At 44.6% G+C, this 19,131-nt stretch overlaps 1 protein-coding gene across 2 annotated transcripts in view; it reads left to right on the forward strand.

Annotated features, from left to right (window-relative positions):
* The first annotated feature begins 9,171 nt into the window (after positions 1–9,171).
* Positions 9,172–19,131, forward strand: part of LOC134534745 (RUN domain-containing protein 1) — a 47,079-nt gene continuing 37,119 nt past the window's right edge. The window contains exons 1-5 of one of the 2 annotated variants that reach the window (XM_063373256.1): positions 9,172–9,329; positions 14,527–14,736; positions 17,514–17,607; positions 17,752–17,892; positions 18,302–18,467. In XM_063373256.1, coding sequence (XP_063229326.1) covers positions 14,597–14,736; positions 17,514–17,607; positions 17,752–17,892; positions 18,302–18,467 — 541 coding nt within the window. In that variant the 5' untranslated portion in view covers positions 9,172–9,329; positions 14,527–14,596. The remainder of the gene's footprint in view (positions 9,330–14,526; positions 14,737–17,513; positions 17,608–17,751; positions 17,893–18,301; positions 18,468–19,131) is intronic. The other variant, XM_063373257.1, reaches the window with a different exon arrangement.

The following is a 19,131-nucleotide window of genomic DNA, read 5'->3' on the forward strand; positions in this document are numbered from 1 at the left end:
TAGTCTCCAGAGATGAAATGAGAACAACTCGAATAAAGTTTGATGGTCCTTTATACTCAAGACGCTGAACACTTTACATGGGGCTGCCGCGTTTCCGCCTGTGACTATTTCTATGTGGGTCGAAACCCGGTTCCGCGCACTAATCTGGTTAAGAAAATTACGGGACGTCCCGCCCGTGACGACTATTACTCCCACAGTAAGGAATAGAATTCTTATGACCCGTGCGCGATAGGATGTCTGTCTGACTGTACACCACCCTGGCCAGGAAGAGATGACAAGCACAGAACCTATGACGGCGAATGACCAGTTAGCAAAAATGAACCGCGACTCACCAGAATTGAGAGCAGAACACACATACGTGAAAATAATACGATAAGAGCTCGCGACTGAATAGCAAATTAACAAGCTCGACTGCAAAGTTGAAAAAACGTCTCCGCACGGCAAAGTCTAGAACCACTGTTAATACCGCGCCCGTTTTTCTCACCGTCCCGGAGCGGCGTCACCGACACGTCCGTATCCTCTCGTGCCGGGTCCACGACTGACCTCCCACTCCCCTGCTGCGCCTGAGCGCCCGCATCACCCCCCTTCTCCGCGAGCCCGCGGAACACGCTGATTGGTCACAGGCGGAAGCCACGGCCTTGGCGCCCGGTGAACAATTAAAACTTATACAAATACATTACCCTTCAATACAAAATTAATTATAATAATTATAAGCAAAATATATACAAAAAACGTAAAACAAAAATATATTTACAATTAAATAATATGTCAAATCCTGTATGGAAACAAAACGTCGCACGTCACTCTCACTTGCGTCGCACAACACACGCAAGAGATGGCGCTGGCGAGGCATAATGGCCTGAAGGAGCCAGGAGACACTTGGGTTGACGTCAAATGCCCCCCGCCCCCCCACCTACGAGGCCGTTATGTCAGCCAGTGGGGGATCCAGGATTTTGGTTTGGGAGGGGCTTGACCCAGCTGAGGCTAGGCTTTATCAAGGCAAACACTAAAACAATAGTGGACCCAGATGCTTTTGGAGGGGGCTTGAGCCCCTTAGCCCCCCCCCCTCTGGATCCGCTACTGATGTCAGCCAACACCTCTCATTTATCCACGAGTTTTCGTAGCCATGCACTGCGTAGCACTGTGTGTGGAGGTGGGGATGACATTTGGTACCGTGGGTCGTGAATTATATACCCCCTTAGTGACAAAATAAGGCAATAGGCTCATGATACTATCTCGGGGCTCTGATGGCAGGACAGGACAGACTGTGCCCATCTGCGAGCACACGAAGTCTCGCAAATACCCTGGTGCCCGTCGTGTCCTTGTGGGACTAGTCAGTTTGGCGGGTGACGTGTTAGAAAATGTGTCGGGTGAGTGTGGGGTAGAAACGTCCCCCACAAACGGTTCCGGCTCCTCGTCCGATTACGTCTCCGCCTCTGTCATGTCCGCAGACCCGTCTCTATGTGCCTCGTCCGTCGGCAGGGGCGGCGAACCCTTTCCGTCATCCTCCTCCCTGTCATCGTCCATCTCAGGCTCCATGATTCGGACCGAAAAGTCAGAGTCAGTGAGGCTAATGTCTAATGGCCACAGGAGCTCCCCAAGCCTCTGGGGCTCCTGGTGTCTCCCGGCCAGACTCTCGAACCATACTACCATCCTGGTTGAGACCCGTGGACTGTCGTCCGTCAGTACTTGTCCGTCTGTTGGGGGCTCCTGCGTCTGCCCCTCGTCCGGTTCTTCAATCAAACCGGGAAGTTATTTCTGTCTGGCTGTCCTCCGTTGACCACTCGGACACCTCAATGGCCAAGTCCTTCTGCCTTTCCCGCTCACCATGTCCTGCCTGCTCCAGCGCCTGCGGCTGGTCATGCCTCCCCTCGCTGTTTTGTCTCATGTCCTGCACCTCCACCGGGTTATTCGCCCGCTCTTCTCGTCTGTCGTCAGTGTCCCGCTCATCCCGCGGCCCGTGAGGAATGCCCCTCGCGCAGCCGGTGTCCTGTGTTGCGTTCCCTCGCGTTGTCTTACAGGGACCCATCCTGTCCTCCCTGTCTTCGTAGTTAACCAGTCTCAGGTCGTCACAGTGTATTTTAAATGGCCCCCACTAGGTGTCTGGATGTAATAGGATGTCTCACCTGCACGGCGCAGCACCACACGAGGCCCGTCCCACTTCGGGGCTAGCCCTGCGCTGAACTTGTTAGCACCTGATGACAGATGGTGCTATCGTACGTACACTAAGTCGCCTGGCTCAAGAGGTTTGGGAGGGCGATTTGTCAGTGGAGTGTTATGCTGCAGGTACTGATCCTGCCGCTGACGTGTCTGCTCTCTCATTTCAGAGTTTGACGCGGGGGTTCTCCCCCCATCCCCCCTCGGTTGCCGCCGCAGCCACATGGCACTCTCCCGGGAGGGCCAACTTTTGTCCCTGCACCAGCTCCGCGGGGGAGTAGCCGGTGACGGCGCTCGTCCGCCGCCTCAGGCAATACAACAGATTAGGGATGTGGACGTCCCATTTTGAATGGTCCTCTCCCAACCGGAGGCGGAGCTGAGCCTTGATCTCCTGGTTCCGCCTCTCGGTTGGGTTGGCCCGTGGGTGGTAAGTGGGGGTCGTATGATGTTCGATACCCCACTTCCGGCAAGCCGTCTTCCACCTGGCTCCCTTGAACTGCCCGCCATTGTCACTCAAAAGCACTGCTGGGTAACCGAAGTGCGGGAACACCTCCCCTTCCAACAGTGCCACCACAGTTCCTGAACGTACGTTGGACACTGGGTATGCCTCAACCCACCTTGTGAAAAGATCTGTTACCACGACCAAGAACCGCTTCCCTCTTTTGCTACGTGGATATGACCCCATTATGTCTAACGCCACAGTGTGGAAAGGCTGCTGGGGCCGACGGGGCCGTTGCTGTTCCTCTCCGTCTGATCTCCGCACCTTCCTATGCTGACAGATTGGACAACGACGGACATACTCCCGGATGTCCCTTGTGATGCCCGGCCAACAGAATGTCTCCCTCGCGGCTCTCAGCGTCTGTTCCGCCCCTGGGTGTCCTGCAAGAGAGTGGTCATGGAAGAAGGACATGACTGCCGTCCGCGCCCCCTCCGACACGTAAATACTCCAGGACTCCATGTCCCCTGGGACTCGGACATGCAGTGTTTCCCCTCTGCAGCGCCTGAAAGGTAGGTCTCCCGCACGGCACTCCTTCATCTGCGCCACAATCGCCGCGTCTCCCAGTTGCGCCTGCTGCACTGCCTGTACCAAATCTGAGAGTGTATTCACATAGCCCGAGTCAGTGTTAGGGGCGGCCTGCGTAGTCAGATAAAGGGCCGCGGGTGACGGCCCCTCTGTCGTGGATGAGACATCCCCCTGGGGTGGCACCAAGTCATCCCAGCTGCCCTCGTCCTCGAACACCATGGCTGGATCAGGATGCCTGGACAACTCGTCTGCCAATTGATTTGTCTTCTCTGGCACATGTTCGACCTGAAAATCGAAGTTTTGAAGCGTCATGGCCCAGCGGGTGAATTTAGACTTCCTCCCTTGCATCGAGTTCAACCATTTCAGGCATTGATTGTCCGTACGAAGCACAAACGACCTCCCCTCTAAGTGGTGACGGTACCTGCCTACCGCCCACACCACTGCCAGACACTCCTGTTCGTTGACATCATACTTGCGAGCAGCAGGCTCGAACTTAGCGCTTGCATACTCCAGGACCCGCTGCTCGCCCTCGGGCCCAAGCTGGTAGAGCACGGCCCCTATGCCCACCTGGCTAGCGTCTGTCTGGAGGTACAGGGGCTTCTCTGGCCTCAGCCTGGCCAGCGTATGACACTCACGAAACAGGGCCTTGACAGCAGTCAGCGCCTGGTCCGCAGCTTCTGTCCAACGGTACTTAGTTTTGGGGGACAAGAGATCAGTCAGTGGTGCAGTTACTGTGGAAGGATCTGGAATAAATGTCCTGAGCCAATTTAAGAGCCCCATCAATCACTGAAGCTGCTTCCTCGTCCGGGGTACTGGCTTGGCCTCGATGAGATATAGGTGCTTGGGGATAGGGCGGCACCCGTCCCCGTCAACGATGTGGCCGAGGAACTGAATTTCTTCTGCCCCGATGTGGCATTTCTTTGGCGCGCAGGTCAGACCATGTCTGGCCAGCCGCTCCAGAACTATGGCGAGGTGTTGCGCATGGTCCTCCCACGTGTCCGACCAGATGATGACATCGTCCAAGTAGGCAGTCACAAACTTTCCCACATACCCGTCAAGGACTCTGACCATCATCGTCTTTAACATCGCGGGGGCGTCCATCAGCCCAAACGGCATGGCACAGAACTGAAATCTGCGGCCATCGGGGGTGGAAAAGGCAGTATTTGGTCGATCCTCCAGGCGCACCGGCACCTGCCAGTACCCGGACTTCAGATATAAGGAGGAGAAAATCTTGGCCTTGCCCAGGCCGGCCAAAGCGTCTGTGATGTTTATCAAGGGTGGTGGGGCGGGAATTGTGACAGAGTTCACCGGTTTAAAGTTCACACAAAACCTCAGGGTCCCACCTTTTTTCTTTGCCAACACTACCCGACTGTTTTAGGGTGAGTCACTGGGTTCAAATACCCCGTTTCTTAAGATTTCACTAATCTGTTCCTCAATTACCTACCGTGCCCCGTGCTCAGTATCATGTGGCTTCACGAAGATGGGTGTGTGGGGCCTGGTGGGTATGGTGTGTTCGGCATAGGTGGTGCGGCGCAGCATGTCAGTTGCCGCAAACACCCGTGGTTGCTGCGCGAGCACGTCCTCAAACAGCGACACAAACTCTGGAGGCACGCTATTGCGAATGTCCCCTAGACTAATGGGCGGAGAGGACTGGGGTGGAACTCGTAAGCCGATCCGATACAGAGTACGCCTGCCCTGCCGTCCCACATGCACCTTACCTTCGCTGACGTCTATTGCCACGTCTTCCTGTATCAACCAAGGTAGGCCGAGTATCAGGTCCTCTCTCAGTCCCGGAATCACCAAGGCTGTTGTCTGACTCAATTTATCACGAACACCGATTATTACCTTGGCGCACTCAGACGTGGATGCGCAAATTCCCTGTGTTGCCAGCTGGACGTTCCCCTCGTACGGCTCCACGTACCCCTACGGCACCAGGTGAGCGGCAACAAAGGTCTGGCTGGCCGCCGTGTCCACCAGGGCTAGAACAGGGCGCCCGTTCAGGTGGACTGGCACCCGGAGGAGCTCGGCTGCGTCGTACCCCAGCTGTCCGAGACGCGGAGACGCGGCCCCGCGTCTGCCAGGAACAGCTGGGACGTCCGGTTGACCGGGCTGCTCGTCGGCGACATCAGCTGATCCGGCGTTGATGGCTGGTGCCCTCGGTGTGCTGGTAGCTCTGGGAGTGATGATCGGCATCGTCTCCTTGGAGAATCTCGTGGTGGTGTCCAAGTCCTCCCTCGGCGATTCCTCATGCTGATTGGCTTGTGTCAACGTAGCCCTGCCCCGCTGCTTCCGCCCGTCCGGTTGTGCTGAGTTGTCCGCACGCCTCTTCCCCGCCCTTCGGTACTGTCCTCCTGCCGTTCGCATTCCCCGCGTCGCCGAGCCGGTGTTTCCTGTGGCGAATCACGTGATTCAGTCAAGCTGAAACTCCGGGAACAGTAGTTGACTGTATCACTGTTCCCCACTGGTAGTTTCCCGGCTGGCATCCCTCATCTGCCATTTTCTTCCACACACGGTTTCTGGTCGGGCATTCTGCGTGTCAATGGTACTCCTCTGTGGCACAGTACAGGCACCTAGGTGGTCGGCTTCCAGTCGCGCGCCTGTCGACGCGGCGCTCCTCCTGACGTGTCGCCGGGTCGTGTCTAGCCACCGATCTTGCTTGTGATTGGCGCGGAGGGGGTGGGGCCACATAAGGGACAACTGCCCAGGTCTCTTCCCGATTTTCCTGTTCCGCGACACCAGATCTCTGCACAATGTCTTTCGAAGAATTCCCGCTCCTAATTGCTTGTAAGTCCCCTTCTACACTACGCGCGAGCTCCACAAACTCCCACAAATCTAGTCCGATAGCACTGCGCAAAAACGGCCTCAAAGTTGGATGCAACTGTTCGTAGATCATTGGCAACACTGCACTCAATGGTCCATTTGTGCCTAAACGTCGGTAGAGGCACACTTTTCTATGAATAAATGCCTCCGCACTTTCCCCTTCCGCCTGCGGCATACAGTAAAGCTGTCGTTCACAACTGGAGCGCGCCATTGGTCCGTCGTAACGTCTCAACAATGTACGTTCGAAATCCTCCCACTCCGCGAGAAAATGTCCGACCTCCGCCCACCATACCTGTGCGTGTCCTCTTTACTGTTCACTCACTCTAGATACCCATCTTGCCGTCCGCTGCGGTCTCGTGTTCGGGGTCGGGCGCAGGTCCTAGCGGGGTGGCTGGCTTTCTTAGAGATTTCTGTTCTGGGAGGGCGCCAGGCTAGCTTGGTGTCTAACTGTGTGATGGTCGTGGGTTCGTTGTCCCAGCGCGGCCCGCTAGAACCGTCGGCGGTGATAGAATATGTTTCCTGATTAGGTTTGGTTTTTTTAGGTTAATTTACATACACTGTTCTGGTTGTTCTACGGGTCGCACGTCGCGCACGGGAGGTGCGGGGTGGAGGTTTTATTGCTCACGATTTACACTGGTTTATTACATTGGGCGCGAGTTCTACTCGGCGGCACATGACTGCCAGTGAGGCGTCGGGACACGTAGAAGTTTTGATTACACTATTATTACAATTACATTTGACAAAACGGCACTCTGTAGTGCTCTTACGTACACGATTACACTCAACACGTTATCTGAGAGGGACACCTGAGTGCCTCTACGTGTGTTTACTTATTAAGCCCTCACGCCAGTCGCAGTTGAGGGAGAGTGTTCGATTAGCGTCGGCTAATCTCGTAGTCGGTAAATTGCGACGCGCGGGCCCACCTGTGTGTACCGCGGCTCGCTACTAAATTAAAAACACATTTAAGCTTGGATGTAGCCTATGCCTTTGCACTGGGCGATTAACTAAAGTTCTGGGGTGGCGGGAGACGGCCCGTACCGTATACTGCACGGCCCCACGTAATGCTTTGTGTGGGTCGTGTTAAATTGACGTGGCTGGGTTAGGCCCTACACCGGAAAAGGACCGGGCGCACACGGGGAGTATTTAAAAAAAAGTTTTGGTTGTGACTATAATTACCATATGGACGTTCGGTGAAACAAAGAAATGCTGGCTCCCCGTGGGACGTGCGTCCGTCCCGGTCCGCGAGTCGCGCTGTACTGGCATCTGGCCCTGGCGCGAGGGGAGGGGTGAGCTCCCTGTCGCGCCAGAGTTTCTAAAGTTCCGTTATTCGTAAAAAATTACATTAATAATAAAACGCAAGTGGCTCTAAATTCATACAATAAAACGTAATGATTAACTTAATATCTATATATGATTTAGAATTGACATTTAATAAGTTTGTCTAAAATAAATTTGAATATTAGAGTCAAGCTGGAGACTGTCTGTTTCTTGATAACTACTCCAGTGGCGAATGATAATGCTAATTTGGGGCGGTTTGCGTTACGTCACACGTTTCACTACTGAATTTAGGCTGAAGGCCGCAAGGGTTGCACTCACAGCTGTTTTAATAGAAAGCTACACGTGAGTGACCCGGGCACTCCTACGTCGCACTCTATTAATTAGGGGCTTTTGTTTGTTTCTGATTACTTTATTATTGTGTGGGGAATTTTGTAGGCACGGGGAGTGCGTTGCATGCGTAATTAAAATGGTTCGCTATTCTCTACCTTGGGCTGCGGTCCGCTCACTTGACTCAGCTGGGCCATGGCTAGGGGTGCTTTCCGTTAGCGGAGCCGAGTACTGGCGGGTGCAGGTCGGGCTTTGGGATGGCCGTCGGCCGTACGATGTCAATCTGTCCCGCGATAAATCCTTCAATCTGTCCTTGCAAGTTTGAAGAAAAGCCCGCGGATCCTCATATGCCTCCCCTGAAAAACTTGGTAACAGTTCCGGCACCTCCACTACACGAATGACTACCGGTAATTGTCTGTGCCCGCATTGTCCGCACTCATTCACTTGTCCGCATGCTCCGCGCCGCACTTCCCCCTGGCTAGCTGCGTCTGACTTTGCCGGTTGCTGTCCGCGACTGTTTTCCGCACTGTCTGTGTCCGTGTTTCCGTGTTGCACTGTCATTTTTTCCGACTTTATCGTGCTACCCAAAGGACACGAGCAAGTTACCGCGCCGATCAGTCCCGTCTGCGGTAATCCGCAACACTCGCACTGCTCGTAGTTATCTGCCATTATCCGTTACTCGTCTTCCCGGCGTATTCAATCTCCGCCTTATCTCGTATCCTCCCGCGACGTTATCTCCCCCAGGTCGGCGATCTCTTTCCGTCGCGAGATACTTGATCCCGCGCGGCCAGCGATAAGCCGCGCTGCTCCGCCGCGCGAAATACGATGCCGGCGTGAGACGCTCCGCGTTATCTCGCTCCCGCGCCGCTGTGTCGCGCCGGTTTCCTGTGCACTCAATGTCCGATGTCCCGCGCACTATGACTTTCGCCACTATTCAATGTTCCGCATGCGTAGTCTTTTAACATAGACAAAGTTCGAAAACGTATATTAGCTAGGCCACACTAGTTAGGGCGCCACATGTCGTGGGCTGGTCGACTAGTCCCTGACAGTGCTGCTGTTCTGCCGGCTACCTAGAGTTCGGTAGAGGGGGGTTCGGGCCACGTGGCCAAGGGACTTAGTCTCCAGAGATGAAATGTGAACAACTCGAATAAGGTTTGATGGTCCTTACTACAGTTTGTGAAATCATTCTGATACATATTTCCACATACGTGTTTTCAAGGATACAGTATATAAATTGTCTGGCGGATTGAAATCTTTCCTCTTGATGAATTATTACAGCAGCATCAATAATATGGCGAATTTGCAAATCCATTGACAATCACAATCCAGTCATGTATTTTTTTTGCCGTGTACATTTTAATGTACTAGTCTTGCATGCACACTGTCTGCAAGTCTGCTTCTTCAGTTTGAAACAAGGACCATATTCTGTAATACGGAACATGCTTGGAAATACAAGTTTATCAATGTTGAGTCTTTGTTGGACCTTCATATTTTGACTGCGATGCGCGCGCATTCTAAACTTAGACTTTCTCTAATCCTTAACACTTTACGGTTTCATGAAATCTATGGTACACGTGAAAAATATTTTGGCAGACGACAGATGTTTGCGTCTTGCTATTATCAGAGTAATTTTTTTTAAAATTATTATTTGTCTTACTAACGAAGATGCATTGTATTACGCCGTTGTCTAAGTTTCATAGCTAGACTAATGTCGGATATTCTGGTTCGTAATTATTGTTTTATTATAAGTCACTGTAATATCTAATATGAATATTGATTTTCAATGTTTTTGTTGTTGAAAATGGAATTTGATTCCTTTGACCTGCATTATTTCTCAAAGCTAGTTCATATTAATTGACTATGCCACTTGCATTTATTGTGTTCCATTATTACTTTCTTTAGAAATAAATTTATTTCTCCCAACACCATTCGTTATGCAGAATGTAAAATAACTTCATCAACACTTGATAAACAAAATTCCTGGAAAAGACAAACGTTATGTGTAGATGTTGCATGATTAGGCCCTCTTGTAACGACTTGTTTGATTGATTCCTGTAATTATTCATATTCTGTAACTTAAAATGGGTAAGGTTTTTCAAGACTAAAAATTATCCTGAAAACACTATTAGAAATGCACTTCTTGCAAATAAGTCATTTCAAAGTTATAGTTACACCAACACTCATTTCAGATAGGTACATTTTACCTAAATAAATTGTTAACCTAATATTTTTGGGTAATCCCTGAGTTTGAAGAATTGTTTAAGCATTTATAGTTAAAAGAAAACTCCTCATAATATTTATGTATGGTTATTTCACTACCTATCAGTATGAACTATTGGAAGGTTATAGAATATTATAATTAACAGGTAACTAACATGGGTATATCATAAATGTAGGTTCATGGATGAATGTAAGGCTTCTTTGTAATGCTAGGTTTTTTTTGGATGAATCACAGAATGACCTGGCTGTGAAAATGAGGTCCTAAGAGTCTGTTATTTTAAGCCTAGCCCACAAGTATCTCTTTCGTCAACATAAAAATGAGCAGAAAAGGCAAACATGAAAGTGAACACTAATTAAAATTCTAGCTAGTATGTATGTAATAATTATGTTGGACAATACTCACAGTGTAATATGTTTTTATGCACAAAAACTTCACACAGATGAATTGGGAGTTTCTGAGCCCTCCCCTAAAAAATTTGAACAATAAACCAATGTTTTCATTCCAGTCTGGAAATCAGTTTTTATCAATGGTTTTGGTAATTTACTTTAAGAAATTTTGATGTTCTTATTGAAATTTGATTAAATAAAGTTCATCATTATATAATGAATTTGGGTTTATAATTGAATAAAAAACAATAGACATTTCATAGTAAAGGGCAGGTGCTGAGACCTGCTAGCCGTGGCCCTGGGCAATCGCCCGGCTTGCTCGGCTTTGGAGCAGTCCCTGGCATGAAGCACCAAGCAGCATCCTCCGTGGCCGTAATCGCTAATTCTTCACACTCACGTGGCGAGGGTCACTGGTTCGACCCCAACACCCTAACATGACTCAATTTCATGCACCTTCTGGGACCAGCCCCATATTTCAAGTATCAGCCTCCTCTCCAACTTTCACTCTTTGTGAGAGGTGAGTTCAATACTCACCCCAAACAGCACAACAGAAAGAGAACCAGCATAGCCTATGGAGGCAGGTAGGTGATACACACATTCTAGCTTTGCCCGGTATTTTTTTTTGTTGGTAAATTGGGTTTTTTACTAATTACATTTAAATACGAATTACATACTGATGAAACGATGAAATATGAATAATATTTTTGGATATTACAGACATAATAATACCTAAGCGTTTTTTTCAAAGATCATTTAGGCATTTTTAAGTGAACACATGAGTAAAAAAGACACAAATAATATAAGTAAACAATTGATTTTCTTGGTATAACCTCAAACCAAACACTCATTGGCTTAGTGTTGCTTAACAACGCCACCTACTGGAGTAGCTTAGTGTTGTGTCGTTAAAGCAGTTAGTTGCTCCCAATTAAAAAAAATGGTAATATTACTTGCCAATAGATGTCAGGAAGAGTCATTTATGTTTAAGTTGATTATCTATAAAGTTGATTATTCAAACACGGATAAAATGACATTTTCTAAAAATGAATCCTAGCTAAATCGATTATGACTTTGTTACAACCACATGAAAATATTGCATTATATTTTATTTTATTTATTTTTATATTTTACTAAGTGACCAACAAGCTTGAGAGGTTGAGATGGGATTACAAAAATATATTTTTAAATAATCATGTTTGCAGGGTGTCTACTGACCCTGGAAAACCTGGAAAACCTGGAAATATCAGGGAATTTTGTAATCAGGGAAAAATCAGGGAATTTTTTTAAAAATCAGGGAATTTTTGTTTGGTAGGTTGTAGTTGGCAATACGTTTTTTGTTTATTGATCAGCTTGCATTGACGTGGCATCATGTGTATCCCCTCCCATTTTTATTTTTGAATGGCAAATAACGAACAGTTCCCACGTCCAAATTCTTTTATTTACCATCGGATTCGAAAGTGGCATCAAATCACGTGATACAAACTGGTTCAAGATGGTCTGTTATCCTGCTGACGTGACGTGCTGCAGCATGTGCTTCCCACGTTCAGATTATACCGATAGGTGCATTTAATTTTAAGTATTTATGGATGCCCTCAACGTAAACTGGATATTTTTGTTAGCGTTGAAAATACATATCACAGACACTTTTGGTGAAGATTCACCATTGTTGCTAGAAATTGGTAGCTGTGGGCTTCATACGGTCCATGGTACTTTCAAAACTGGAATTTCTGTTACACAATGGGACGTTTTTAGTTTTTTGAGGCACAGTTACTATTTGTTAAAGCACATATCTGCAAGGAGGGCAGATTACATTAGAATAACTGGATCAGAGCTTTTTCCCAAGAAATTTTGTGCAATCAGATGGAATACTGCAGTTGCTGAGCGTGCCATGAAAACGTTACCCCACCTAAAGAAATTTGTTAGTGAAGTTTATATTTCATCTCTCTCTTTCAGTGTAGTGAAATGTGCTCTTAAAGATAATCTTCTAAAAGTAAAATTGACATTCTTCCATTTTTTGGCATCAGAGCTGGAATTGTTTCCCTCAATGTTCCAAAGTGAAGCACCCATGGCACTTTTTGTCTATGATTCACTGGTTTTATTAGCTTTGGCAGGAAAATTTTGAAACCAGAAGTACTGAAGAGCTTTAGGGAGAAACGCAATATATCTCGATTGGATGTAGATAACCAGGAAAATCTATTGACTGCTAACAATATCAAGTTGGGTTATGCAGTACGCCATGCCATCAAGAAAGAGAAAGTACCAGAAAAGTCTGTCCTGTTACAGAAAAATGATAGGACTTGTCTAAAGGTTATGGTAAAAAAACTTCAAGACAAAAGTCTCCTGAAGTACAATCTTACCAAGGGAATTTCCTGCTTATGTCCGTCTGTCGCTTTAAATTCGGGTGTGAGGAAACAGCGTGTGAAGTACAGTTTAGAATGTTGTCTTCAAAACAGGTGGCTATCAGGACAAGAAGCTGATAACATTGAGTGATCATATCAGTTGGTATGTTCCTTGCAAGATTCTGCAGCACTGTTCTCGTCTTTTTCTCGAGAAGACTGGCGCCTTGATCACTTGTGGATGCTCATTCTTAAGGCTGTCGTCCTGCCGATGTTGATGCGTGGTTGGGTAACAGGGGTGGTTGCTGTGGGCTAGTTCACAGCACGAGACTCCGTCTCTCGGTGGCAGGCAGGAGTGGTTGGACCACACACACGACTAACTTGTCACGTTCTCGGTACGCACACGAACACCGATCGCCGAACTCCGCGAGTCGCACACGACTGCTCGCGCCGAGGGGTGAAGGCCAACTGGCGCGTACTGGCAGGTCCCGTTAGGGCTCGAGTCGATCTCCGCTCTCCATGACAATCGACCTACACCCGTTTGAGACACTACCACCGACCACACACGCCGACCGGTGAGGCACAGAGGTGGCATAACGACCTGTGCGAGCCACGGGAGCACCTGGGACGACATCAAGGCATATACAGTAGCTTCCAAAACAGGCCTTCTAAAGTTTGTGAGGATGGTGTTGGTACTTTCCCATGGAAATGCATCATTGGAAAGAGGATTTTCAGTGAATTCTAATCAGCTGACTGAAAACTTGCAGGAAGAAATACTGATCGCACAAAGACAGATGTATGACTTTGTTCAACGTTCTGGAGGTGTAGAGCAGTATGTAAGAAATGCTAGTTGTAGGCGTAAGGAAGCCCTGCAAACAAAACAAAAAGAAAAGGAAGCTACACACAAGAAGAAGGCAGAAAAAAGAAGAGTTGAAGAGGAGATCAAGGCATTGCAGTTGAAGAAGGCTCGAATGTTGGATTTGGCTCGTTCTGAAGTAAGTGCAATAGACGCAACAGTTGAGTCACTGCGAAATTGATGGGAGCTTCCTTTTACTAATTTTTTTTGCAAAAGGAAGTGTGTGAAATATTTGTAGCAGCATGTTTTATTTGCCATCAATTGAGTCACTTTAGCCACGTTTGGAAGAAGGTAATTTTTTTACTAATTTAATTTTGTTTGAAACCCGTCAATGTAATATTATGCAATTTTTTTCAGTTTCTTGGAATGTCTTAATTGTGTTAAAGAAAACCTGGAAAAATTCAGTTTTAGACCTGGAAAACCTGGAAAAATCAGGGAATTTAATTTACTAGATCTGGTAGACACCCTGTGTTTGACGTACTTAATTTGTACAATTTTACTTCAGATATAAAATTTAATTTTGTTTGTAGTTGAAAAAAGTGTCATTAATTTAATGAGAGAATAATAAAATATTTTTTATTTTTAAAATTTTTTGGAAATAGTATTCAAATTTCAAATTTTATGTTGAGCCACTGAAAGATATACAGTTTATGAATGATTCTTCCTTCATTTTCTTAAAAGTGAATTAGGTACTTTACTAATATTATTTTCTAAGGATACATTTTTTGACAACCTTTGAAATTATTACTATCAACAGCACTTCTCCGAAATATCTCTTTAATAACATATTAATGATTCTGTAAGTAATGATACATAATTTACAGGTTGGTCTGATAGTGGCGCACTGCAGTGTTTGCTGCTTTTCACACACATGACAAATTAGCCTTTTCACACACATGACAAATTAGCCTTTTCACACACATGACAAATTAGCCTTTTCACACACATGACAAATTAGCCTTTTCACACACATGACAAATTAGCCTTTTCACACACATGACAAATCAGCCACAGTTCAGACACGTGCTGTAGGTGTTTAGTGACCATTTCAACCCTCTCTCTCCTGTTGAGTTTCAGCCACCGTCAGGAAGTACAGCCTACTGAACTGGGAGTGTGTGTTGCAGCCGAGCCCGAGTCCCGTGCGGAGAGAGTATCTGGGCTGGTGAACCGTGCGAGCACCGGGAACAGGGCAGGATGATGGAAGAGGTGCAGAACTTCAGTGAGCTGGAGGAAATGGAGTTCTGCGACGGGAAGCCCACCGGGGAGAGGTGGCCGCCGGTCGGGGCCAACGCCTGCGACGAGGAGGTGGCGTGCTACTCGCAGGCCTCTCACGGGTGAGTGGAGGGCGTAGCTTGTCTAGTGCAGCGCTAGGCAGTGCGCAACACCTCGCAGGGGTAACTGCAACAGGGTCTCGAAAGTCACGGGGAAAAGCAAAAAAAAAAAAAAAAAAATGGACTGGTCACAAATGTCACAAAATCAAGGAAAACTTTATTTCCAGCGGCCTTTTGTGATGAATCTCCAGATATTTATGAGCTCTATGTGCATGTGCCAGTTTGTTTTTTTGGGGTTAAAAAAAAAATAATGTTTGTGAAAGATGCCATGAGAAACCACACATTTGAGGCCCACAAAGGCCATGGAGCAACCAGCATGATAGTTCCTCCTCCAATTTAAAATTTACTTGATAGTATACACATGTAGGAAGGTCCCTACATATCAGTTACATCGGTACTATAGCTGCATATTGTAATAGGGACAATATCGGCAACTGGTGAGAAATACACGAGACAAGTGATGTCGGCGAACCTGGATGTGTGGAGTGTACCTACGTTTTTGTACAATATGTTTTAAATGGGTGAGACTAGTTACAGTAGTGGCATCTAATGGCGTGGATTGGAAAATAGTTTGAAAGCAATGCAGTGAAGTTTCTTGCACTTTGCGAATGCTAATTGGCCAAAGTTACCCATATTGTAGTATTATGATATTTGCTATCACACATTTTGATGTAAAAGGAAAACCAAAATGGTATTTGTTATGTTTGCATTGCATGACTTAGGCTGTTGTTGTTCCATGCGTTCAGAATGATGACTAACTTGGGCGACCAGATAGAGCTTACTTCAGAACAGTTTTTGCTAACTTACATTTTTTTATTTCTGATGCATTGCTTTAGTTTATGGTTGAAGACTGTCCACTTTTAATTATGTGTAAATTATTGTTTCTAAAATATGTTCCTGCAATTACAGATCTGTTTTGTATAATATTTCATTTTGCTTATCTTTATATATATATTTCTTGTGTGCGTGTGTATGTCACTGAACTCCTCCTAGACGGCTGGACCGATTTTGATGAAATTTTTTGTGTGAGTTCACGGGGATTCGAGGATGGTTTGGATTCACAATTGGATATTTTATCTCGATTCTGAGTTAAGAAAAAACTAAAAAAACACTCTTTAAAAGCAAATAAACTAAGCATTGTTGATAATTAGCCTCCATGGCAACGGGCTTTTGCATTGTTGTTGCCTTCTGTGTAACCATGGGAAAGGTTTTTGGTAACGGCAGTGGCGTGCCCAAGAGGAGGGGTATGTATAATGAGAAGATACAAAATGTCCAGCGTAGAAATACTTACCGCCATATCCATATCTCACAAAAAGTACATTTGGGCAGGACAATGTCTGTCGGGTCCGCGAGAAAGATATATAGATATATATATGTAGAAAGATATATAGAGAGATAGAGATATAAATAGAAAGATAGAGAGAGTTATAGAGATATATATAGAGAGAGAGAATTAGAGAGATAAAGAGAGATGCTTAATATACATTTAAAAAATTACAAAAAAAAATTGATTGAGGCATTGCTACGCATGCCGGGCATTATCTAGTTATATATAAAAAGAGTTGTCAGAAAACTTAATCGAAAGGTCCTTGAAAAAGTCCTGAAATTGGTTCTCCAGGTATTTGTAGACATCCTATGTCCATTGTCACTTTATATATTTAAGTTTCCCCCATCACCACCAAAAATAATAATTAATAAAACAAAGATATTAAATAAATAATTCTCTTTAGAGCAATGTTTTTATCATAAGGTTTTATAATGACATAGGAATAAATTTTGCATTTTGTATTTTAAATAGGTGAGATTTTTTCTTATTATACATAGGTATGAGGCATTGACTCGACAATATTATTATTATAATTATAATTATTTGGATTTGAAGTTTGAGGTTTAACTACTTGTTGGCCGCCTACTTAATTGTTTTGCCAAGGCTGAGCATTTTGGCCGTCATAGTCTTCAATGGTTCAGTTTTCTTTCAGTCACACAATTGAGAGGATCAAGTCCTAGATGCAGGGACTGGGAATCAAGAATTTTGTGTTTGATATTTTATTTTGTCTGTTCAGCAAGTGACAAGTTGGGCAGAAACATCCCTTCAGTTGAATAAATGGTATTTTGTATGTTGAGTTTTTGTGGTTTATGTTTTAAGTGTTGGAATCGAGAGAAGTTGTAATGTGTTAATTTTCCAATTTATGATGGTGGTTTGCAATCATGACAGACCCCAGTGTTTTCATGAACACCCTTTTGAGCTATGCTAATTTAAATGAGGCTTCCCTGGAGTCTGGAGCAGGCATGTTGTCCTCATACCTTGAAGTGGGGGAGGCTAAAACGTATGTAACAGCTCATGGAACTAAAATTAATATGTTTATTAAAGGTATTATTGAATACTTTATCTCAATCTCCTCACTCTTCACCCACAAACAGCTCTGCTTTAGTGTTTATTGTTCTATTTAATTTACAACATTGTGCTAGTGATTTTTCTTAGTATCAATACTAATAGTAATAATTAGTTTTTGCATAATAACGTACATATTTTTGATTTATTAAAACCTATGGAAAGAGGTTAAGTATTTCATTAATTTTTTTTAGGTCTTAGTGTGAATTTTTCCATAGCTCTGCATTAAAATATTTGGTACACAAATTTATTTGACAATACTAAAAAAAAAAAAAAATATTTAATGGCTACTATTTTGGGTTTGTGGTGTTTATGAATAAAATAGTTTTTAAAAAATTCAAATCTATGCAGGATGAACATTTTTAATTTGTTTAATCTGCTATTACAGATTGTGTATGGAATCCCAAAGACTCAGAGACCTTGAAGAACAACAAGAAATGCTCAACTCTTCTTTAATAGCTTTGACGACACATTTTGCTCAGGTAATTTTTTGTTGTTTTTCAAATTTTCTGTAGCTATGTGGGTTATACTAACATTATAAATGCATTTGAAGATTGTTAGACATTGGTAGAAATTATTTTTTGGATTATTTTGTGGCCTTTGTGGTAAATATTTTATTGTTGTAGGTTCAGTTCCGCTTGCGCCAGATTGTTGAAGCATCACCCAGTGAAAAGGAAAGTTTGCTCAAAGATTTAGAAGCATTTGCTTTTCGTGGAATACCTGAAGTTCGAAATGTCAGGCCGAAGTTGTATTCAGAATCACTTCCTGTAAGTATGAAATTCACGATTATATTACAACTTATGACAGAATGTTATTTATCAAAATTCAATGAACATTTTCTCTGGAAAATAATTAATGGAAAACTTTACAATAGAAAATGTTCAAAAACACCTTAAGTGTGTGATTATCAATATTATTTTAACATTTATACCCAACTTTACAAGTTGCATTTTTTTATATTCCATTTTTAAATGTTTATTTGGAGATAGGGATGGCTCTTTTTTTTTCTATTGTGTGTTTTATTCCACTATGTAGAACCAAATCATGGACAGGTTGCCTTTTCTATTTTGCAGAAAAATTTACATGGTGTCGTTGACCTACGGGGGTACAGGTATTTGAACGTCTGCATGTAATTTTTTTTTTCTTATTTGTGATTGGTGTTTGTATTGGTGTCAGGAAGGTGAGGACTTGGAAGAGAAGATGCTTGAGCAGAGATCCAAGCAGAAGGAGCTGATCTCACAGTTGAAGTCGCAGCTGGAAGACTTGGAGAAGTACGCGTACGAAACAGGGGAGGCGGGACTACCTCAGTGCGTGATACTGGAGCGCCAGAAAGTTATTCTGGGTGAGTTCTTCAATGAAAAATAAAGTTTATGAAAGCAATATTTAATAAATATCTAGTTCAGTGGCTGATACCAAAAAATTTATAGAATTCCAAAAGTTGTGTTGTTCAGCCACTAAACTAGAATCTTGCGCAAAATATATTCATTGCGCAATGCCTAATAAATTAGTTCTTCATAAAATTTATTATCTGAAATAGGATAGGTATAATTTGGTTGTAGTTTTTCTTATTAAATTCATTAAAGAAAACATTAAAATCATTTTTCTGTGTATTTTAAGTTTGAATAGAGAGTGTTTTTCTGCTTTACTTTGACTTTTCATGGTAATCTTGCCTTCTGAAATTTCAGAATTATACTTAATCATAAAGTGAGAAAAAAAATATATTTTTTATTATATTTGTGGCTAACGTGTGACAAATGAATAAGATTTATGTACGAGGTTGATTGACATAACGCAACAAGAAGCAAAAGAGCTTTCTCGGACTTTCCCATGTACATCAACAGCCTTCTCAGCCTTCTCCTACCATGGTGAGGTCACTCGCTTGGTCACTTTAATGTCCTAGGAATTTGAAACTAGTTATCTGGATTAAAAAATTGGTGTTTAATTTTAAATGGTGACTGGTAATTGCATATTGTTTGAATTCTTTGTTAGGTCATTAACTTATACAA

The sequence above is a fragment of the Bacillus rossius genome, chromosome 8 (genome assembly GCF_032445375.1).
Source record: "Bacillus rossius redtenbacheri isolate Brsri chromosome 8, Brsri_v3, whole genome shotgun sequence".
NCBI lineage: Eukaryota > Metazoa > Arthropoda > Insecta > Phasmatodea > Bacillidae > Bacillus > Bacillus rossius.